Genomic DNA, 23,131 nt, shown 5'->3' with positions numbered 1-23,131 from the left:
TGGAAAGGCCTCAGCCATACCACCCTAATCACTAGAGTTGTCAGCATCGTCGACATCCTTCTGGCTTCTGAGCTGTCGGATTCCCCTGTACCGCCAGTTGGAGATGTATGTCTCAAACGCCTGCTCTCCATGCTTCCCATTAGATGTTGCGTACACGCCAACCACGGAACCTAGAATCATAATTGTCAATATGGGTTCCAATTGTCCTCATGGTGGGTGAGCCTACCAGAGTAGTAAGGAACCAACTCGGTACCCTTGCAATATCCGAAGACTCTTAGATCGGAGTCTTCCCTGAGACCCGCAAGGCCGGCAGAAAATGCGAAATGAGTGCTGTTAACAGCCTCAATCTGGAGCGAAATCTTCTGCCCAGCCCAACCACCAGGAAGTGGGTAAATCTCATTAGGCGGATGTTCGACCGCCCTATACGGTGTTTCCGAGATACCACGATACCGAAGATGCGGTCGAAGATCCTCACTTCCCTCTGGCTTCAACATGACAATACCAAGATCAAAGTGTTGTGCTTGATCTTGGATAATTGAGACGCCGACCTCCATCTCTTCCTTCGTCAATGACGTTGCCCAGTCGACTTCAACACGGAATTTGAAGAGCGAATGAGCCATCCGCCGTCCGACGAAAGTCTGACCACGACCCAAGGCAAAGTCAGCGTCGAAAGCCGTGAGATTGAGTACTGAAGACTTCAGCGCCAGTGTATTCCAGTGACCTGGTGGCGAGACCGCGTAGTTTCTAGCCTTGGGCAGGCGCCAATGGATGAAATGAATAGGCAGACTGCTTCCCGGCGGAAAGATGATAACATCGTCTGCGTCGCTGAGTTGACCTTCTCCCTCATCTGGAATAGCTTTTGCGGGTAGCGGCCAGCCTGAGACATTGCCAGTGACCGGCGTAAACACTGGGAACTCATCCCTCTCCCAGGTGACGGGCGTAAGTACCGTCTCTCTGCCCATCGGCAGGTTGCCAAAGTATGCTCCAGGATCCTGGCCATAGGTGCCGCCAGCGCGAACTGCTAGGGCGACAGACCACCAATTTTCATCAGCATCCTGGAACAAATCTGCGTGCCCGACAGCCTGGAAGTAGGAGGTAGTATCGTTTGCAGAAGTCAACAGTGGGTTTGCCGGTGCTGAATCGTAAGGTCCCTCTAGGCTCTTTGATCGAGCCATTGTGACCATGTGATTCTCACGGGTGCCGCCTTCGGCAAGAAGTAGATAGTACCACCCATCACGCTTCCAGATGTGAGGTGCCTCGGGAGACCGCCCGCCGGTACCATTCCAGGGCATAATCATGTCTCCTATCTCTCCAGTCTCCAGATTGAGCGGCGCGTGCATTATACCTGGGTAGTACGCGGCTGTGTGAGCACCGGAGACGTACGTCTTGCCGTCATCGTCCCAAAACGGTGAAGGGTCGAACCCCGGGAAGCTGAAGTGAATAGGATCCGACCAAGAATCTGAGCTGTATGGGTCTGTCGATGTGAGGATAAAGTTATCCCAGCGACTGTCATTTGTTCTCGGGAGTTGCTGATTTACGAGAGTGCATAAGAGGTAGAAGATGCCTTCATGGAATCGCAATGTGGGTGCGTAGATGCCACTGGTTGCCTTTGGAAGGAAAGCTAGACCTGGCAGCTGGTCTGCTCGACTGAATGCGTTGGAAACATGCTTCCAGTGCACCAGGTCTCGACTTGCGTGGATGGGTAGGCCAGGGAAAACTAGAAAACTGGATGTGACACAGAAGAAGGTATTGTTCAACTCTGAAACAAAGATACAGCTCGGGTCAGGGTTGAAGCCGCTAATGATGGGGTTTTGAAAGGTTGAGTTCTCAGCTTGGGCAACTCCGAAGAGGGCTATTGCCAGAGCTAGAAGTCCGGACTTCATTTTGGAAAAGCTAGCAAGCTATTGGGCTCTTTGGCGAGCAGTCACGAGCTCGGTTTTCACATTATAATGATTTTCAGAGGCCCGTAACTCAGGTAACCCCGCAACGCTCATGGAAAACCTGCATCGCTCTGGAGTCTGTTTCCACACCAGAGAAAGTATCCTAGCAGCAGTCGAAAGTCGTTTACAACATCGAGGGCAATGGTGCGGCGCTTTTCCGAGAGACCGGCGCCGTGGAAACCCCTACCCGGAGAGTTGTGGCTTTAGCCTAAAGTTCCGAAGCACCGATCTTGTCCTGTCGAGCTCCAAGCCAACTGCGGGGGAGGTGCAGGATCACCAAGGCCAAGACTGGGGGAGTTGGAGTCATGATGCATTTCCGTCATCTCCTTTGCTTTCAGTGGAAGTGAGCTATTCACTTGGTTAGAAATAGCACTTGCATATCCGATGCAGTTTTCAATCAGCATGGATTGCGCCGGAAACATTACCAACGTTATCATTTGTCTGCGTCTAATCCCCTGTCCACCCTTTCCATGCTATCTTGATTGACAGCTCCTCTCCTGCCTCCTAAACAGAGGTTCCAAAAACCGAGCTGCAAAGCTTCCCTTTATGCCTCCACTGCTTCTCGGCACTGCTTAAGACCTTTGCGCTGTTTACCATTCTCATCAAAATTATCTTCGCTCAACCACGTTTCCAGGCCGGCCTTGGCTACTGGCCACTCATCATCTGTGATGCTGAACCAAGCTGTATCTCTACGTCTCCCCTTGGCGACCATGTGCTTTCTGCCGGTTGTTAGTTCCTGACTGAGAACGATATTTATAGAGATTTTACCTGAAGATTCCTTCATACGTATATCCTAACCGCGCAGCAGCTGCGAGACTCGGCTTGTTCAAATGATTGGCCTTCCATTCGAGTCTGTAGTTGCCCAGGCCCTCGAAAGCGTTCTTCATGAGAAGGTAATGGGCCTCAGTGGCGGCACGCGTCTGCTTCAGCTGCTCACTGAAAATGATGCATCCAATCTCAATACGTCTATGAGCCGGAACAATGGAGAGATATGCCATTACACCCACTGGCTCGGATGATGGATCCGATGCTGGGCCGGATAATACAGTGAAGTACAACGGGTCTTTGGAGACGCTCCACTCCTTGAAAGCTGCCTCACATTCTTCGATCTCAAGGAAAGGCTCATTGAAAAGGTATGTCCAGCGCCAAGCGTTTTCTTCTCGGCCGAGGTGCTTGAAGATAGCCTGCGCATGCGAGGGTTGCAACGGGACCACGGAGGTGTATCGGCCGTGGAGCGGGGTATGGGACGGGGCCGTTGCCGGATCAGCGGAGGCGACGAGAGGTCCAACAGGAGGGTCCATGGTTCTGGTAGGTCTTGGTAATGAAGGCCTAATTTGCCAAGTTTTTTGTCAATGTTTGCAACGTTTCCGATGTTCAGATCAAGATTCAAATATACATATGTGCTCTGAACGATGACTCAGGGAGTCACGGATGGAGATCCTTCACAGCACGACAACTTCGGCGCGAAGTGGGGCGACCGGCCCGGTCACAGGGAAGACACGCCAAATACGCCGGATACGCGCAACTTCAACGCAGGATTACTGATCTCGGTGATACTAGGACCAGTGCACTGACGAAAGTCGACTGTCAAACGGTACTTTGCCCTCAATTTAACAACTACAAAGTTGTGAGGCGCCCCAAGATTGTTGCGGGCTTTGAATAGGTACTTGGAAAAAGTGCAATTCGGCGACTTGACTGGCATGAGTTCATCAAGTTGACAGTTCAATAGGAGCAGACACGGCTCGACGATTAATCAATGAAACTACGTCAATATCTCGAAGTGTCTTTATGGATGTTGTCTGCTTGACTGAGTGTTTTGGAGTGCCCAATTGTTAGAAACCCCAGGTGTCATGTCAGCTTCCGCCGTGGTCTTCGCTCGATTTGTGGACTTTCATTCCTCCACCCTCCTCGTTCATATGGAGAGTGACTGCTAAGCATACAAGAGGTCGGAACCAGTTCAAATTGAAAGTTGATGGAACACCCAGAAACATCACATACGCCAGTAACGCTCTAGGACCCAAGGGACTAAGTCATTCGTCGCAGCAACAGGCGATATTGCCAAGTACTGCCACTCTTCATGCGCCAATTACATCTATAAAACGCCACTAAGCTTCCGCACATGCTGACTAGAGTTCTTTATATGCTTATTTGATATCGCAAGTAGGTTCCAATTGATGGCGAGAAGCAAGGTTGAAGAGTCTTGGCTGGGTGGCTTTCACTTTCTGTTCTTCCTTGCCTAGGGGCAAGGGGGCCCTGTTTCCTCCACCTAAACCGATCAGACGAATTGAATCTCAGATAATATGACGAGTGAAAGACTAGAAAGACCTGATCCAACGTAATTGGTTCCATTGAAGGAACTAAGGCTCGATCAGGCCATGCTACTGACTTGCGCTGTTATGGCGGTTGCCAGAGTTCGGATCAGAAAAATCATGGACAAATTGTTTGAAGCTCAATTCTCGTATTCGGTCAGCGTCACAGCGAATGCTACCATTCTTGAAGCTCGCAGGAAACCATCAAAATGTCGGTCGGCCGCCTGCTAGCTCAAAACTAAGAGGTAAGCGACGGGACTTTGGTTCAATGGTTCTTGGCGTCAACTTCTAAACTACTTCACGGATCACTTTCCGTGGCCGATCGGCCACCTAAGTAGTCAATATTTGACGCATAATAAAGACGGCCGATCAAAGAGTCAGGTCAGTTTGACGACCTCGTTTACGCAAGGTCATGGCACAGTAACTTGTGCAGAGACGTAAGCTTACCATACTGAGCTCCAGTGCCAGAGGAGGCGCGGCCTATGCAGCGATGATACACTGAGCTATCGTGCCAATGCCAATACTAACTCCATCTAGCAATCGAGAAGGCCATGACGAGAGACACGAGTATCAAGTTTGGCAGGTTTTTCGTGTTGTCACATCTCTTGATTCCAAGCTGGAGCTAATGACTATATAAACATAACCCTGAGCACCGACTGCCTGAACTTGATCATAAACTACCCTTCACACACAAATCTCTAAACTCAGCTTCTAGACAATCCTTTCACAATGGTCCAAAGCGCCCGTTCTCCAGTCACTTTGCTCTTCCTGATGGCTCTCGCAGCTGCGTCTCCTGCTCCTCTTGTAAACTCTCGGGATGTAGTTGCTGTGGCTGACTGGTCCTGGGAACATTGGGTTGAGACAATCATTGCCGACCCTGAAAGCGCTCTATCCGTCGATGAAGCCCTCGAAGCTGCGGCCAAATCCACTGCGGCTCACGAGGGTAACTCTTTTATTTCTACTAATTGTCTCTATATGAATGTCAAAATTGGGTATGTGCGTGCTAACATGGTATCTGTAGATGGCCCACTTGACAAGAGACAGGAGCAGTTCCTCGTTTGCAACGATGGCAAGCCTTCTGCTTGGGTATGTGAAGCTCGGTGACTTTTGTTGAATAAAAAGTCCAGACTAACACTACATAGGCACCTGATGCTGTGACGTGTATCAACTACCTTGCCGGTCTCAACGCCAATTGCGGGACTAGAACGGCGACGGCGATGTGTACCGCTGGTAATGCGCAAATTGTTGGAAGTGGCAGTGGAGCTGGAGAAGTGAGCACCAACTGGTATGTTGAACTCAGTCTCTTAAGTTCAAAAGATCCGTATAGATTGGACTGACTCTCTTCGCCATTCAGTAACAATGTTGCCCGCACTGCTGGGCGCATCATGGATCGCTGCTGGAGATCTGACAACACCGTTCAGGGAGGCATGCCGGCTTACGAACAAGGCGCCATGTGGGTTTACGTCTCAGCTCCTCTGATTTGATTCAGACATCGATGCGATGGCCACGGGAGTGCTTTCAATGGCATATGAATGTGGCGAAATCTTGGAATTCGGCTGCCCCCAATGGCTTTTCCCTCCTGGGTTTGATAGACATAATCTCACAACCTACTACGCCAGCACCTACTGTGCTCGTACAAGATATTCAATACAAAGCTAGTGTGAAGCATGTTCCCTTTTATGTTGTCTGAGTGAACTTACTTCACAGGTCCTTTGGGTCATGAGATGATGGACGTAACTCGTTGCTTAATATGCGGCCCTCCACTCCATCTTCTGTTCCACCACGCCAGTTTTGCCAGAGACGTAATCCAGATACCCTTTGTAGTAAGCCAAGGGCGCGAAATCCTCCTTGAAACTTGCCTCATAGATCTCGCCAACAACATCAGTCATGGATCCATCAGACTTGCACTTGAGTAAACATCTTCATCGCGAGTCAAGTCAGCTGGGTAAATCAAGATGGTCTACTAAGGGAACGACGGAGTAAAAAGGTCCGAAACTCCAGAGATTTCACTCACGCTTGCCATCTTCCCTTTCCCTTCAGGATATCTCTCATGTGATATGTGTTCCTTTCGCAGATCGCCATGCATAGAATTGATCTGGTCCAAGGGTATGTTCCTTGGGGGTTGAGACCCGCCCAGGGGAATGCTCCAGGCTTTGATCTGGCGCGGATGCTACTTGAAGAGGTTTGGCGTGTCCTATCATCCATCAGTGCCTCTTCTGTGTTATCTCGTATATTCAGAAAGGTGACTCACCTGAAGGCAGTCCTTGGCTTGTTCCCATCCACTTTGTTGCCGACATGCGGCCTTACGGTGGAGTTTTTAGCAACAAAAATTTCGACTCGTTCCTTGCGCAGTTCTTGGGTCTCAGGAGAAAACGACTTTCGAGTGTCAGTCAGGAGAACAGGGTTTCCAACCTCTTCAGCAAGTAGAGTCCGGTTGATTGGCATCGCGAATCTGTTGAAACTCAATTTGGAACCGGGGTAGGACGTAAGGGTTCGTGATTCGGCTATGGCAGGTGCTGCCTCTACAAGGCCAATCGATACGACGAGTAAAAGGAGTCCTGCTAGTTGAGAGAACATTGAATTCATCTTGAGATGTCTGGCGGTGGTGGTGCTAGGAGAGCTAGAGATGCATCACACAAGTACGTAAGCTTCCATATGAGTTTCGAGATGGGCTGACTCTGTTTCTCAGACTAATCAAACATGCCTACGTAGGGTCCTTATGCAGACTTATATCGTCGAGGAACAAGCTAATGCAACTGGAATGCACACTCCGCATCTGGAGTTTCCACTTCAGCCTCCAAACTTGAAAGAGCATAGTAGGAGGCAAGGGCCCGATCGTGCGAGTGGGAGAGGCAAGGGAGAAACACCTGAAAGAACACATGCGCCCACATCTCCCATGTACGGCGCTCGGTGCCAAAGCCGTATCACGCGGAGCAAAATCACAGGGAAGCCTTTGTAGCACATAAGCGTACCTGGATACTCGGCGTCATGCGAGGATCTCGTCGCCGAGGCCCTAAGAAATGTACAAAAAGCCCCGACTCAGGAAGCGGAGAAGTGCCCCTGGGGTGGCCCCGACCTCGTCGACTCGCCCAATCGAGGCAATGCTGAAGGAAGCCATATGAGGACTAAGCCGTTGTCAGATCCTGTCCCGTGTAAGTGTGTCACACAGTGGTGGATAACGACTTGACACCCCAGCCCCTTGCTACCTATGGGTAAAGAGACTCATCCGCCCAGCGTTGATTGCTGTTGTACCATACTGAGTTTGGGACTCACCCAAGTTCCCTTGTAACTTGACACTAAAGCATTTGTGGCACCACGAAATGCTGACGTCTCTAAGCGGCAACTGCCTCTAACCCTTTATACCACACCTTGGGTAAGTCAAGTTCAATCCATCACTGATATAAAGAAGTTGCATGGCCTGCATTGCACGCAAATACTTCAGAGCGAACATCTTGCTCTCTCTTAGTACTTGATTCTCTTCCCCTTTCCCAAATTCCTAATTATTCACTTATCCAGTCGTTCCCTCGTTGCCCGCCATGAAAACTATCCAGTCTCTCCTTATCACGACCGTCTTCACTTTTGCTCCAACAGTACTTGCCGAATGTAACAAGAACGGCATGACAGGCGAATACGACGTTGACAACAACACCCCAGTCGACTTGAGAATCGTGTGCGCTCAGCTATCGGGCAGCTATGTAAAGAATGAATTTCGTCGAATATGCATCATGGATACGAAGGGTAGAAAGTGGGATTTTGAGCTTTCGGTAAGTCAGAGACCAAATGGTGTTTCGTTCCTTCTGCATCCTCTACTCATATGGATGATTGAAGAAATGCTTACTCTGTCAAATCGCTGACGGAGCGCTAGTATATCGGGAATGGTGACCAACGCGACATCGATATAGAAGAATGCTACAGTGGCATGAAGGCAGAGGCCGGCTGCGAGCGCGGCGGCCGGAGGAAGTATTGGAACTGGGAATACTCGTGAGTTTTTCCGAATGGGTTAGCATCTTTTCTAGAAGGATGCAATAGATTGTTAACCATGGAGACTTTCCAGGGCGGATCCAAACGTCGGGCAATGTGTGAATATGCACCCGTACGACTTTGCAAGACCATTCGACGACCAGTAAGGAAGGGACGATGGCCGGGTGTAAGGCTATCTAGGGACCCCCAAGTCCAATCCCGTCACCAGCCAGGAGGCGCCCGTCTAGGTCGATGGGTCAGGTCAAACTGGCTGGGTGGTGGAGTGGTCTACGGTCAACAATCAAATTACGCCCAAAGCCTACTCGACGACAGGCTACGAGTTCGAGTTCGATTCCCAGTGTGAGCACCAAGAGATGTAGCCCCCAATTCCGCACCGGGGGGGTGAACTCTTTTTGTTTTCATATAGTCAACGATCCCAGGCCTCACCGCTCGACACGTGACCTTTTATATGGGTGTCCCATAATACTCATCACGAATACCAACCGGTTCACGGGAAGCTGGCTTCGACTTTATTCCCATTCTCGATAAATAATCAACTTTCATTATGTATTTTGATGCCCTATAATGTGACTGCACGACACGTACATGTTACTGACGAGACGTGTTACATGCCTAATCTCTTTCAAAAACATGAACACAGCACATTCTTGAGTTTGGAACAAGATGTAAATAGCACAATAGAAATGTGAGCTAGCTGTCTCTGCTGAGTCGGATAACCTCATCTCCAATCATCATTTACGACCCTTTTATCAATTGCACGCGTGCAACGGTCCAGTAAACTGAGATACACAATTCATAGACCACGCAACGTCGTCCACAGTCATCAACCCCGGCCCGGCCCCTGTCCGACTTCCCCGCCGCCGTCCAACGGAGCACCGGAACAACGACTCCGCAGTAGCAGTCTGCCTCTCCCGGTCCCCACTCATTAAGCGCGGGGAGAGAGATTAGAACATTTAATCAGGGGAGGGGAGGGGGATGAACTGCAAAAAGCGAGAGATAATTGATTGCAACGTTGCCATCACACCACGAGATCACAGCTGTTATGAGCTCGAGCACACTGCCATAGTTCGTTCCATTTTGTTGGACGGAACTGCAAGCAGTATCTGGCTAGCCTCGTAACTTCCGAGCGTGTGGCCCCAGGAACCGAGTTCCACTCGCGTTGCGATGTTGGTTCCTATCACTATGCTTTTCGTATCCTCAAATTGTTTGCAATGTTTCCATCACCTGAGGGGTAAGATCCCAACGACGCAGATCCGGCTACTACCTTCTACAATCGCACAGCTCTCATCACAAAGTTATGTCACCATGGTTCGCGCCGGGAGTGTCGCGCAAGCTGGGTTCCCCTCACCAAACATCCCATCCGGCTCCGAGCCCCCGCGCGCCGAGGTCACGTCCCGTCGCGTCATACCCACGATGCTCTGATGATAAGATTGAAAAGTCCATTGAAGCCAAGATTCCATCCTGCCGTACTTATAGAAGGTCTAATCCTGCAATTGGGGAAGGGAATAGCAACCCAGCCCAAACATCGTGACCGAAAGCCATTGATCGACCCTCACGATGCGGTTCCTCGCCACCGCCCTCGTCTCTCTCGCGGCCACAGCGGGAGCAGACTTTCTCCCAGGCCTTCCAACAGCACCCTACACTCCAACAGGCGGCACCATCCCCGCCTCTTCTCTCTCCAAGATCATAGTCTCGTCAGCCTACGCAGACTCCGTCGACGACAAAGGCCAAACACTCATTCCGCCAACTCTGCATGCCTTTGCTACAACCTTCGGAGAAGACCTCGCCTCGTCGCTAAAACTCGATATTCCAATCGAGCTAGGCGATGCCCCGGAGCCAGGAGCCATTTTCCTGACGCTAGCCGATGATGCAAGCCTCTACAAAGATGCTGCTGGGCGCGAGACTTCTGAGGGGTACTCTCTCAATGTCACGATCGACGGTGTGCTCATCACAGGTGCTAGCCCGCTGGGCGTGTGGTGGGGTACTCGGACGGTCCTACAGCAGCTCATCCTCGGAGACGGGGAGCTGAAGTTGGGGTACGGGATAGATAGCCCCGGATGGGGAACCCGGGGCATGATGGTGAGAGAATCCTTCCGCCCGAGCTCGAGCGCGTATTGCGGGAAACGTGACCAACCCTCGGCCGGATGCCGAGGCGAAGAGAACCGCATGCTGACTGCCTGTGCACTATGTTAGCTCGATATCGCCAGACACTATTACCCAGCCGAATTCCTCATCGAAATGTGCGCTTACATGTCCTTCTTCAAACAAAACACTTTCCAGTTGCACCTCTCAGACAATTTGTACAACAATGTCGCCATCTACTCACGCGAGCGTATGCTTTCCCTCTACGCCGCCTTCCGGTTGAACTCCGACGATCCAGCCCTCGAGGGCCTTAATAGGCGCGCAAATGAGAGCTACACGCGGGACGTCTTTGACGAAATTCAATCGAAGTGCGCAGCGCGCGGTGTAACGATCCTGCCGGAGATCGAGGCTCCCGGGCACGCTCTTGTGATTTCGCAGTGGAAGCCCGACCTAGGGTTGTCGAGCGACTTGAGCTTGCTGAACATCTCAAACCCAGAGACGATACCGATGGTGAAGAAGATCTGGGAGATTTTCCTGCCATGGTTCCATACCAAGACCGTCTCGATCGGTGCCGATGAGTATGTCGATCCGACGCTGAGTGAAGAGTAAGTCAAGTCGCCTCTGGAACTGGTGGTATCAAAGCATGAGCTCATCATTCAGCGCCCTGGTTGCCGAGTACACGAGATTTGTGGACGAGATGAACGACTACATCACAAGCACATCCGGTAAGAAGGTCAGAATCTGGGGAACATTTGCGCCGTCAGTCGGTGGAACCGTCAACAAGTCCGTTTCAATTCAGCACTGGGCCAATTTTGAGGCGAACCCGCTCTACGACTTTGTCAACAACGGGTACGAGGTGCTCAACTCGGGCGACTATATCTACACGGTTGGAAAGTGGAGCGAGTGGTATGGTGTAAGTATTCAAACCAAGTTGATACGTGTCGATATGATGATGACTAAACTAACCTGGCGAACAGCATGAACTCAGCTTGGAATTCATCTTCAATGGCTCGCCCGATGGATCACCATTTTCACCAAATATCTTTGATCGCACGAATGCATCGAACAATGCCGCAAGGGACAGTGCATCGTTGCTGGGCCATATCGCGCCGCAATGGAACGATTTTGGCCCGAATGCAACGACGGTGACGGAGGGATACTACCAATGGAGGGATGGCCTGCCTGCTCTCGCAGACAAGCAGTGGGGAGGCGAAGTTGCTGAGGCTGATTACCAAGGCCTTTTCTCTGCGTTGCAGCCTCTCGCGCCGGGGCAGAACCTTGATCGAAGAATCGCATCCACCGGATCGACGATCGTTGAATACGACTTCAAGCAGGGACGAGGTAGCAACGGCACGGCTGTTGAAGATTTGTCGGGCAACAACTACCGCGCAACCTCGACGTGCGCGATGGGCGATGAGGGTGCCATTCTGGCGTCTTCGTGTAGCATCACGACTCCGCTGACGCAGAAGGGGAGGAATTACACTCTTTCTTTCTCGATCAAGCCCACGTCCGACGCCAAGGGAGCCATCTTCAGCGGTGGAGACAGCGGATTATGGTTTGGCAATGGGACTGTGGACGCCGTCATGCTCTTTTCAGGGGAGAGCACGTACGCGCTCAATTACACGTTCCCCGTGGGGTCGTGGACAAACGCGAGCCTCATTGGCAGGGGGAGGCAGACGTTCTTAGACGTCGGGGACGGCTCGCCCAAGGAGTTTTTGACAATAATGGGTTGGAACGGAGCCCGGTTCGTCTGGCAGCCCATCGCGGTGGAGGCACCGTTGGCAACAGTCGGAGGCAGTGGATTTGAGGGTGTCATCAGCGGGATGAAGCTGGTTGATCATGCCTAGAATAGCCTTATTATCGGAGAGGCTCGTGTTGACATTTTCTTCTAAGCCTCACCAGCTTCGGACTGTTAACCTGCTTTGGATGCTGTGGTCCTTGGAGATGGAAATTCGATGTCATGCGGAACGGGGATGACTGAGTCGTACGTCGTGACGTGAATGATGCCCACACTTGTTGTCCACAATTTGTATCCGAACAAAGCTGAGACTCTGCACTCCGTAGTGACTCGACTGGTCGTAGGGCCCAGGGCGTGCTAGGCAATGTGGATGTGAAACTTGGCACCATCGTCCGTACCATGTGCCAAAACATAGTTAGCTAGTTTTAGCGTACGTTATGTCGGTCCGGATGGCGTGTAAACGGCGTCAAGGCAGCGATCCTGCGGGCATTTGACAGATTGTGCCAGAAGGTTCTTTTTTTGCAACGGGTTTTTTGGTTGTTTTGGCGTGCAGATCTCTGTCGTTGTTTGACCCCCGGCCAAAACACCAGAGCGTCAGCGATCCAATATGGTCGATGTCACATTCGAGGCTCGATGTAGTGGCATGGCCGACCCGGGTGACCGATCGGGGTCCTTCGGGGTCTTGCGTCGTGCGTGACTGCCAGGGGCCAGAGGGTAGGACTGAGAGGTTTTGGGCGTTGAAAGCCCCGGCAACGGCAACGGGATGCTCGCCGCAGGGATTACCGACGGGCCAGGGGCTGAATCAGGGTCCAGGACGGGGTTTCCAGTCGCTGGTCGGTGGAAAGCTGCCCAACCGTTTAACAGAGCTGTAGAAGCAGGGCGTACGGTTTCGATCGATTCTTTCTCAATAACGAGGGCTTTTCGAAATCTGCAAGGACTGGACAATGCCCACTTCCCCCTCGTGCCTGGCACACACTTGGCTCGCTGGCGATGCTGACATTGCTATTTGCGGGACAGCCTGAAGCGGGCGATGGTTTACATAGTGGCCAGGACACGGGATGACGATGGTTTCGGCTGAAGTACGATGGGATTTGATCGTCTCATTGTCTGCTGAATTGCGGAATGTGCATGATTGGGGCGACGGAAAGGGAACGGATGAGGGCGGAGGTCGTCTGGAGCAACTGGTTCAGGTGGTCTCGTGTTGATGGGAGGTTGCTGCTGCTGTGGGATACAGGAGACGAAGCCAAGATCGATTACGTGTTGGACCGTTGGTCTCGACTCTGAGATCAAAGACTGATGGGCCATGGGAGATGGTCGTCAAACATGTGAGGCCATGATTTGTCGGTGATAAAATGAAGGGCGTGTCAAGGCTGCGGATTGGAACTTGGAAGATGCATAGGAGGTCCGGAGACACTGGAGTGCTGGAGTACGTACCGAGTGTCCTTCAAGGTGCTTGCCTGACTGTGTGTGCGCCATTCACGTGCACGGTACGGGATTACAGCATATAAGCGGGGCCAAGCGGGGCAGCTGCCGGTTGGAAACTTGGAATGGGAAAGCAGCAAGTTGAGAAGGAGCAGGGCCATTGACTCGGAGCCCCGCTCTTTCCCTTGTTTGGGTTCGAGTCCCTTGCAAACCATCTTGATGCCCCACTCTTCCGCCTCTTCCTTTCCCCGGTCTCCGAGTACGTACCGAGTCACGGGCTTTCAGGGCGGATCCGCATCTCGCACTGTACGTACCTGCCTGTCGTCCGCGATCCGACGCACGATTTTACTGTATCTTCACAGTGTCTTCTTCTTTCTGCCCATTCCTTCAGAGAGTCCACCATCATTTTTGCTATGCAGATCCCGTCGCATGCTGTGCAGCAAACCGCCTATTGTTGGCTCTTCACCGCTCACCTGGTGGCCCTCCCGAAATCTCCCACGGCTATGGTTCATCGGTCTGCCCTCTCCGATTTTTGTCGATGATCGAGCTGCCCATTCCATTTCCTCCCCCTCGTGGACCTTGGACAGGGGCAAGAGGTGGAATTGGCCTGAGTCTCGACTCTGAAAGTGGTCTGTACGTGTGGGGACCAGGATCAGCCCAAGTTCTCAAGGATCCCGGAGCCAGTCCCGTCATCGACTTTCCACGCTGTGGTTGGCCTTCCCCCGCCTCGGTTTGCTGCTCACATGGAAGCAAGTAGGCGGCGTTCAAGGTCCACAAGACTGCGAGACTGATAGCAATATGGATGACAAGAGGAAGGACATCGAGTCGATCAAGACAAGAGAGAGATCAATGTTGAGCGGTGACCGAGGGGAGCGTCCTGGCAACAACAGCCAAGGCAACGTCCATCCATTCTCCGTTGGTCAATGACAGTCAAGACTCAGACATCAGTCCATCGGCCCGTCGTCAGTGTTGCATGGCACACGACACTGGAAATCCCGAATCCAATCAGTCAGCCAGTAGTCTACGGATACTCCAATCTTGCCTGACAGACCAGACGATTACACTTTGCCCGTCATCGTTACAGGCGCCCTCAGATCCCTCTGCTCAACTCTGTCTCTTCCAACTACCTAGGTAGACTTTTCACAGTCCTCCAGCAAAGGACAAAGGATCAAGGGTCGGTCTGGCCGCAGCCGCCGCCACCATCCCAAAAAACCATCTGCGCCGTCCCACCATCTCGCCTCGTTAGCCTCCGATCTCTCTTCAGGCGTCAACGTGCAAAACACTTGTCTCGACCTAACCACCACCACTACCACTAGAGTCTTGTACGGATGGTCTTAGACCTTAGGGTAACGGACGGATGGGACACACACAAATACTATCCAGAACACACGCGGAAACACACCACCGCCTTGGATTTCCCATCCACGTGCGGCGTGCCATTGCGCTAAGGTCGTCCAGACCCCTAAAACATGCAACCGAACAGCAGTCTAGATGGATTGCGACACGCACACCAGTTGGGCATGCATCTGAACTACCTTAGTACCTTAGCTGATGCTGCGGAATCCGGCTCAAATGTCGCCAAATTATTGCCCCTCTACTGCGAGAGACAAACTACACACTTTCGTCGCCCGCCGCTAAAGTCTAGCGCATCTCAGAATCTCCGAGGGTCCCCCATCAACGCAAAACGGAGCCAAACGAGGGACGCCCCTCCATTCCACATTCCACCGCCAAAACTGGCCACCAACACTCGCGCACACACACACACACGCCCTCCAGGCTCTAGGTCTCCAGTTGCCCTGTGGGAGCCAGTGGGAGGACCTCTGGGAGAACGCCTCGAGGAGGATGCAGAAGCCTGGAACCCCAGTTCCCGTGGGTTGCAATGGCCAATCTCCAAACCGCCCAAAGAACCGGTTTCCCATCCAGGGCAAGGATATGCGCCGCCTTGGCCTGGCCCTGGGGCCCTGCCTGCACTACCGTCACCCTCAAGTCTGCTTGCTACTGCGCCGTGGCCCCCAACCCTCTCGAACAATGCTCATCCCGGAAGCCGGGATCCCTGCTCCACCTCAGCGGGGAGGGGCGGCATTTCAGTCATGCCCGTCGCCTCACCTTTGAAGGCAAGCATGCTTCTTCTCCTTGCTTTGGGGATTTGGGTCTGAACTTGATCTGACCTTGCCTACCTTGCCTTACCTTTACCTGAAATTGTTGACGACGACGGACTACGGCTACGTTGTTGACAACGACAAACAACATTCCCCATCGTTTGTCGTTGCCGGAACTGCATCAAAACTCCTTGTATCATGGGCAGGGCCAACTTCATCATCCCACTCCCCAACAACCTGCATGAAGTATGAACAAGATATCAGAAGGTGCCCGTGAATGGGAGACATTCAAGTGCGTATATCCCTCTCTTTCCGAGCTTAAGCCGAAGCACGGCGCTTTTGGCTATTCGATGACTGACAATCTCGCCTCTCTAGATATGATTCTTTCCACATTCCCAATGCTGTGTTCAACAGTCCCGACCGACCGATTCCCTTTTCATCCATCTCGTCGTCTCCGGATACGGGCCTCACTTCCTTTGCGCAGCTAGGTGCCTTGCGGCTAAACGCATCGCGCGCATTGATCTCGCTATTCGATCGTCAGCATCAATACATCGTCGCCGAGGCTACTGGGTCAATGCCCCTGGCGCCGAATGCAAAGTATGCGAGGCAAAACCATCTTTGGCTCTGCGGAACGGCCATCCCTCGCGACTTTGGAATTTGCGAGCATGTTTTGATAGGAGCGACTCACGCGGCCTCAAGCAGCCTCCACCCGACAGCACACATCGCTGACGAGAACGAACTTCCCGTGTCTGTAGTCCCGGATCTTGCTGCTGACCGAAGGTTTTGCAATCGCCCTTATATTGAAGCAGCGCCGTACAACCGCTTTTATGCGGGTGTTCCCATCCGGTCTCCCAAGGGCATCAACATTGGCGTGTACTGTATCTTTGCCGACAAACCGAGGAATGGTCTCGATACCGAGGAGTTGCAGTTTATGCGCGAGATTTCTCAGACAGTGATGGAATATCTCGACGCTAAAAGAGTAAATGAAAGCTATCGCCGAAGCGAGCGTATGGTGCAAGGACTGGGGAACTTCATCGAAGGTAGAGACGACCCAGTGCCGACTACAAGAACCACACCCCGAGCATCTTTGAACGGATTTGAGCTTCCCAGGCTGGCGGTATCGCTGCCCGACGCGGACCCGCCGTCACCGAGATCTTCCGAATCTCCTGAGCCCGTCCGCCCTGGCATCAATCCGATCAGCGCAGACTCGAGTGATTCATCAGCCAAGGTCGAATCAAGCGACTCCGTCGAGACGACTGCCACGACTGCCACGGTCGCCACCACTACCTCAAGCACGGCGCCGCCCGATCCGCATTTGACAGAAACCATCAAGATTTTTTCGAGGGCCGCAAATGTGATCAGGAAATCCCTTGAAGTAGATGGCGCCTTGTTCCTGGATGCGAGCATCGGCTCCTTTGGTGGCCTCGTGACCGGTCCGCGGAGGGCCAGCGAAGTAGCAGACCACACTTTTTCTAGCAGCGAGGACAGTCTTTCTGAGAAGTCCGAAGACGTTAACGACAAATGGTGTAAGAGCTTTGGAAGGTCGTCGACCATGGACGACATTGCCAATGGCGTAAGTGCACCACAGCTCGGCCGTCTGACTTTGCGCGAAAAGTTCCTCAGGAAATTGCTTCGTCGATACCCCAACGGCAAGGTTTTCAGCTTCGATGAGATGGGCCAATGGTTGTCTGCCGACTACGAAAGCGACGATGCCGACATCACACCTACGGAAGAACACGATCTTCCGGCTACACGTCCCGAGCAAAAAGCAGCACATTCGTATTTCACGAGGCGGAACGAGGCCAAGACCATTATCGACATCTTCCCGGGCGCGAGGAGTGTAGCCGTAGTACCGCTGTGGGATCCTTCAAAGGAACGATGCTTTGCCGGAGGCTTTGTGTGGAGTAAGAGCGCAAGTCGGATATTGACGCCTGCGGCAGACCTGCCTTTCTTACGAGCATTCGGGATGGTCACCATGTCTGAGGTCATTAGATTGGACGCAGTTCTGGCAGAGAAGGCAAAGACGGATATTCTGGGTTCCCTCAGCCACGAGCTTCGGTCGCCGCTCCATGGTGTCGTTGCTGCTGCAGAACTTCTTCACGACACACAGTTGGATGCTTTCCAGGTCGACGTAATACACACCATCGAGATTTCGGGCAAAACTCTTCTCGACACAATTGACCACGTAAGTTTCTCATGACGCTGTCTGAACCTAAGTTGACATGCTGACTCGACACAGTTACTCGACTATAGCAAGGTCAACACGTACCTCCGAGCTTCCAAGTCTCAGCGGAAGAATAATGGCCCAGGGCGTGGGCTGCGACAAGAAGCATCGGCATCGATCGAATCTGGAATGATGAGCTTGGTTTCCGACGTCCATCTTGACTTGCTCGTAGAAGAGGTCATCGAGAGTGTATTCATCGGCTACAGCTTCCACCATATGGTTGCCAACTCTCTGGCACGCCACGGCTCGTCTTCAGGCCCTCCAACACCGGCGCAAGAGAAGCTGGATGCCATTGCGACATCCGATGGTCTGGGTCACAGGCGGAAACCCTCAGACGCCCCGGTTGCTGCTATGAAGGACGTCAAGATCCTTGTCGACATCGATCCGAAGTGCGCGTGGGTAGTCCACACGAACCCGGGCGCCATTCGTCGGATAGTCATGAATCTGTTTGGAAATGCCCTTAAGTACACATCCAAGGGATTCATCAAAGTCCACCTCAGGCAAGAGGAGGTCGTACATAAGACATCTCGGTCAGCATCGATGGTTGTGCTCACCGTCACTGATTCGGGCAAAGGTATCACCGAAGAGTTCTTACACAACAAGCTCTTTACTCCGTTCTCCCAGGAAGACGCACTCGCACCGGGTACTGGTCTAGGTCTCAGCCTTGTCAGACAGATTGTAGCAGGCCTTGGTGGCACAATCAGTGTGGAGAGTCAGGTCGGCCATGGAACAAGCATCACGGTATCAATGCCACTGGTGCTGTCTCGCAAAGCGAGCAATAGGGGACGCAAATTCTCAGCCGACCTGAACGCCCTAGCTGGAATGCGACTCTCAGTGTGTGGATTCAGCAGAGGGCTTGAGGATTCAGAAGAGCTTCGCGCCGGTGGACTGGATCTCCCTGTGGAAAGCTTGCCGTTCAAGTGGATGGATCTTCAGCTCAACGAGGATAGCCGAACTGCATCCAAGGCGGACTTGATGGTCTGCAGTGAGGAAGCTTTTAGACGTCTCGGTCTGTCAGAGACTGGAGGTGTTGATACTCCGCTCGTGGTAGTCTGTGGCAATGCCGAATCTGCCCAAAAACTGGCGACTTCATACAGACGCTCCCTTCGACACGAAGCCGTCATGGAGTTCATAGCCCAGCCGTAAGTCCTCTGCTCCTTTCCAAGGACCGCAAGCTAACCGTGATTCAGTACTGGCCCCAGAAAGGTTGCAAAGGCTCTGGCTTGTGCACTTGATCGGTGGAAGCAAAGACAGCCTGCGAAGACGATATCCGTCAGCCCCCTGTCGGATGCCTTCCCAGGGCCTGCTCCATCACCACGTGCACTTAAGTCAGATGCCCTATTGACGAGACCACGAGCGCAATCAGAATCGGTCAAAACGGTATGGGTGGCCTCGCCTGCTACTGAGATCGTATCTCAGTCACCGGGAGACAGCTGGATTGCCAACACCAACGATTCCAACTTTACTCTGACGCTCCCCTTCCGCCCGGCTGCGTCAGCAGCGGCGCCGGCTACCTCGACAGCTTCAGCTAGGGGCAATATGAACTCAAGCGTCGGCCCTTCTCCTGGAACCGTTAAGTCACCGCTAGAATTTCTCTTGGTGGACGATAATCCGATCAATCTCAAGGTTTGTCTATTTCTTGGGGACGATGATGGCGCGTTCAGAGGCTAATAGGAACAGATTCTATCGGCATACATGAAGAGGCTGCAAAAACGGCATGCCACTGCTTCCAACGGCCTTGAGGCACTGCAGACGTACACGTCTGATCCGCAGAGGTTTTGCTGTATTCTCATAGGTATGAGTCAATTTAACGGACGACAGACAACAGCCTTGACTAATAATGCACAGATATAACGATGCCTGTAATGGACGGGCTCGAAGCTACAAGGCGCATCAGGAAGTTTGAACGGGCTCACAACCTCCCAGCCGTGACTGTTATTGCCATCACGAGTCTGGGATCGGCCGGCGCTCGACAGGAGGGTTTCGCAAGCGGAATGGACTTATTCTTAACACGACCAGTGACCATGACAGAACTGGTCAAAATATTGAAACAGAGGAAACTCGTGGACGAGGCGGCGGAAAAAGAGGGCCTATCTTGAACAGGCAAGGGGGGATTTCAGGCGTTGTAGACGGGCGTGACTTGCGCATTGGGGCGATAATATCGCTGTTGCATGGGTTCTCTTTTTCTTGTTGGTTGATCAAGTTTCGCAAGGCGTTTGGGAGGTACACGATTTGATGGATTGGTCCTGCATAGGATCTAGAAGCGCTCAAAAAGGGGGATATCTTTTTCACGGCCACTGGTACGAACAAGTTTGACGAGGGTTATGGCGCCGGTGGGAGGTATTATAGTTGATGATTGGTACCGAGATAGTACAGGAATGCTCGGTACGCAGGTAGTCGAAATGAACCGCCGGCTCAGCGCGTCGGTATGAACATTCTGAACTTGATGTGACCTGGGGATTCGTGAGCATTTTCAGTGTGTTTGGCGGCCCCGGGTGAACGACATCGCGGGATCGCATCGTGCACAGTAGCGTACTATCGACTTTGCTGATATTTGACAACCACAAGTAAAGTACAGTTCTGAATAGAATGACGATCTTCTGGCGCCAAATTGCCCTTGGGCTGAGAAGCGAGGGATTGGGTCAAGATCTTGACGGATTCTTCAAGCAATCTATCTGACCTAGCGTCTTACTTTGGCACTTGCTAGGACTGTGTCAGTCATCGGGAGGCGCCGATGGCTTTTTTTTCTGACAGCTTGCTGTTTAATTATGAAGATAATTACTTGAGCGGACAGGAGAGATAAGAATGGGAACAGGGGGGCTGAGCGTTGGTGATGTGGACGTGCGGGACCTCGGCTTTTGCCCGGCATGTTGAGAACTTTAGGGCCCTTGGGTTTGCCATTCTGGATGCGATTCATTCTACTGCGATGGTTTAAATAGGGGTTTAAATGGTCTTAGGCACTTCAATGTAGGGAGTGGTTAGGGATGGAATGAAGATGTCAATTGTGGAATAAAGAGACATTCGAGAAAGGGCGCGCACTGCGGACTAATGGTACCTTTCTTCGGAGTGAAAGAACAGTCTCAATCGGCGTTCAAGAGTCAACAAACTCGAATCCGACATAAGAATCGGGCCGAACGATGTCGAGAAGCCTTACCCAATCTTCCCATTTGCCATGCTCGTCGCAGTTCGCACTCCATCAAATTCAATGGCAAGGGGAAGAGCGAGAGTCCACTGATAAGGCTTCACTTCGCCCGGGACACGGGTTGACCCCTACGCGTCCACGTTGGGTCTCTTTCGTTATCTTTGGTGGGTGTGGTCAGGGGCGCATAATGAACGGTCGTTCCGGGATGCAGAGATAGCTACCCGCGGGCTCTTGTTCTGCGAGTATGCACTCTGAAGCGGTCTGTTATTGGACGTATAGAGGCTGGCTGGTCAGCTCACCTCTGACGATTTGTTTCCTGCTCTCCTCACTTGCGATGTCAATTACCACCAAGGTTTCGCGATGTTTGCTGTGTTCATTCGAGGCCACGCTCCCTTCCGAAACCCAGATTTCCGCTTCCGAGAAGAGCCGTCTCTTATCATTAAGACGTGTGGATTCGGGATCCATTTCTCCACTGCGATTGTATGTGTCAGCGGGGAGGGGGAAGGGGGGGGCTTGTGGGCTGTGGGCGAGCCCAATCTTGCGGGGTTGGACTTCCACGTTGAGGAGCATTGCCGGTGTAGACATCGCGAGGAAATCAAGGTGAGCTTCTTTGGATCCAATGGACAGCAGCTTGCGTTTCGGGACTGGCATAGAAGTCTGGGAGTCTCGTAGGACGACATTAGAACACTGGAGCCATGGCAATCTAAACCATGTGCCCGGGTTGCCCGACCTGCGTTGTCCAGAAAGGGCATCGTTCTATTGCCGGGGGAGGCGTTGATTCGAAGGCATGGTTCGACAGCCAGCTGATAAGATTTTGGGGGTATTGCAGAGACGACGAGACGAAAGCCAACGCGGTACGGGTCGTGATAGGACGAGATAGTCAGTGGCACGACACCCTCTCCTCCATCTCCTCACTGCTGGCGTTCTTCTGCGGACGCGAAATGCATGAGCACCGCTGCACCACGTGAGCACAGCTATCTCCAGCGCGCTCCCTCAGCTCAAGGACCCAAGCATCCATTGAACGCCGCCAAGCCCGTTTCCCCAAAGTGATCGACCCTTTCGCTCTGTTGCAGCGAGTGTTCCATTGCAGCCAACGCTTCCAATGGGCTTACCCAGGAGAAACCTAGAAGGAGGAGGGGGGGAAAGGTGCATGATAGGGTGGGCAATGACATCACGGGCTACACGAGCTGGAGAAACAAGCCTTTTTGGCGAGGTGACCATTCTCTCGCCTTGTGGTTTACCGCGCTGTGGTTTCCCTGTAACCGATCAATTCATGGGGAAAAGACGGACTGCTTGGAACGTGGGCGATGGGGTTTCGACACCTTTGGAGGACGCCAACACCGCGGTCCCGATAGGAGGAGTGTTTAACCACCCTCTATGCTTCTCCGAGTTACCCGAGATCTGGTCACGATGGTCCTCCGTGAGCAAACAGCATTCGGTTATCTTCATCCTCAAAATGAAGTCCACAATAGAGAGTCTCGCTAGGAAGAGGAAGATAGAGACGACGAAGTCACTGATACACAGAGTCTACACACCGCGGTTAAACATGATTCAGCATCCCAGCCATCAGGCAAGGCGAGACTACCAGAAATGGGTGTGTCCTGGTGCTGTCTGGGTTAACGTCCTGATACGCACGAACCAACGAACCAAGCGGCGCCCCGAAGTGGTGGTGCCCGTCTGGTGGTTGTGGTGGTGGTGGCTTGACACGCACAGGCTTACCACGCCCCAGGGACGCCTGAACTGGCCTGTCATCGTAATCAATCATCAAAGGCCGCCCCCGAAGCTGTCAGTCTGCCAAAGATAATCGCGGTCCCGGAGGTGGGTGGTCCCCCGATCCAGGTTCTCCCTCCTCGAGGCTTGTTACCGGCTGGCTGCACCCAAAACCGCCCCCGTCTGTCAAGGCGCCACAATCGGGTTTCCCACTTTAGATGGTGGGTACGTAGATAAAGACGATCATTTTGAGTGAAGCATCATTTCATGCCATTGACGGATTGGGAACCAGCTGTTTAGGCGTTGTCGAAGACTCTGAGCGCGGTGTAACCATCGACCAGGCGTATTCTTGAATTTGAACATCGCAAATAGCCCAGACAACTCGGCTTCAGCCCAAGAGGCTTGGGCAAGCTGAGAGATCCACTGATCGTGAGCTGTGCATCTCGGCCAGTTTCCACTTTCTCTCCTCACTTCCGTCAGGTCG

The 23,131-nt window shown here is 52.6% G+C and overlaps 5 protein-coding genes across 5 annotated transcripts; 3 read left to right on the top strand and 2 right to left on the bottom strand.

The window, feature by feature from the left end:
* Positions 1 to 24: 24 nt before the first annotated feature.
* On the bottom strand, positions 25 to 1,883 carry HER10_EVM0003994 (beta-xylosidase; the record flags this gene model as incomplete). The annotated part of the gene is made up of 2 exons (XM_035473654.1): positions 25 to 170; positions 227 to 1,883. 2 exons carry the CDS (start codon positions 1,881 to 1,883, stop codon positions 25 to 27), a joined length of 1,803 nt encoding a protein of 600 aa, XP_035338234.1.
* Positions 1,884 to 2,434: 551 nt separating this feature from the next.
* HER10_EVM0005015 (acetyltransferase) lies at positions 2,435 to 3,309 on the bottom strand. Its single transcript, XM_035474641.1, has 2 exons — positions 2,709 to 3,309; positions 2,435 to 2,659 (listed from the first exon to the last, which is right to left on the bottom strand). Exons 1-2 carry the CDS (start codon positions 3,239 to 3,241, stop codon positions 2,485 to 2,487), a joined length of 708 nt encoding a protein of 235 aa, XP_035338312.1. The 5' UTR covers positions 3,242 to 3,309; the 3' UTR covers positions 2,435 to 2,484.
* Positions 3,310 to 4,978: 1,669 nt separating this feature from the next.
* Positions 4,979 to 5,733, top strand: HER10_EVM0011260 (uncharacterized protein; the record flags this gene model as incomplete). The annotated part of the gene is made up of 3 exons (XM_035480696.1): positions 4,979 to 5,335; positions 5,392 to 5,534; positions 5,604 to 5,733. The coding sequence occupies 3 exons, from the start codon at positions 4,979 to 4,981 to the stop codon at positions 5,731 to 5,733; spliced, it is 630 nt and encodes a 209-aa protein (XP_035338901.1).
* Positions 5,734 to 9,787: 4,054 nt separating this feature from the next.
* HER10_EVM0007968 (glycosyl hydrolase family 20) lies at positions 9,788 to 12,159 on the top strand (the record flags this gene model as incomplete). The annotated part of the gene is made up of 4 exons (XM_035477506.1): positions 9,788 to 10,309; positions 10,424 to 10,917; positions 10,973 to 11,225; positions 11,290 to 12,159. The coding sequence occupies 4 exons, from the start codon at positions 9,788 to 9,790 to the stop codon at positions 12,157 to 12,159; spliced, it is 2,139 nt and encodes a 712-aa protein (XP_035338609.1).
* A 3,660-nt stretch (positions 12,160 to 15,819) lies between these two features.
* Positions 15,820 to 19,894, top strand: HER10_EVM0007230 (hsp90-like protein; the record flags this gene model as incomplete). Its single annotated transcript, XM_035476792.1, has 6 exons — positions 15,820 to 15,863; positions 15,947 to 17,756; positions 17,811 to 18,937; positions 18,986 to 19,421; positions 19,476 to 19,590; positions 19,644 to 19,894. 6 exons carry the CDS (start codon positions 15,820 to 15,822, stop codon positions 19,892 to 19,894), a joined length of 3,783 nt encoding a protein of 1,260 aa, XP_035338539.1.
* Between the last annotated feature and the right edge of the window lie 3,237 nt (positions 19,895 to 23,131).

This window comes from Colletotrichum scovillei (assembly GCF_011075155.1).
Source record: "Colletotrichum scovillei strain TJNH1 chromosome Unknown Contig00001, whole genome shotgun sequence".
Classification (NCBI taxonomy): Eukaryota; Fungi; Ascomycota; class Sordariomycetes; order Glomerellales; family Glomerellaceae; genus Colletotrichum; species Colletotrichum scovillei.
Note: the sequence above shows the minus strand (reverse complement) of the source record. Positions and strands in the feature narration are given on the sequence as shown.

Bases quoted from the DNA above. Each gene is read 5' to 3' on its own strand.
- HER10_EVM0005015 (XM_035474641.1), bottom strand. From the start codon at position 3,241: ATGGACCCTCCTGTTGGACCTCTCGTCGCCTCCGCTGATCCGGCAACG. The intron at 2,660-2,708 runs GTAAAATCTCTA...AACAACCGGCAG, and splicing joins ACGTATGAAGGAATCTTCAG to AAAGCACATGGTCGCCAAGG.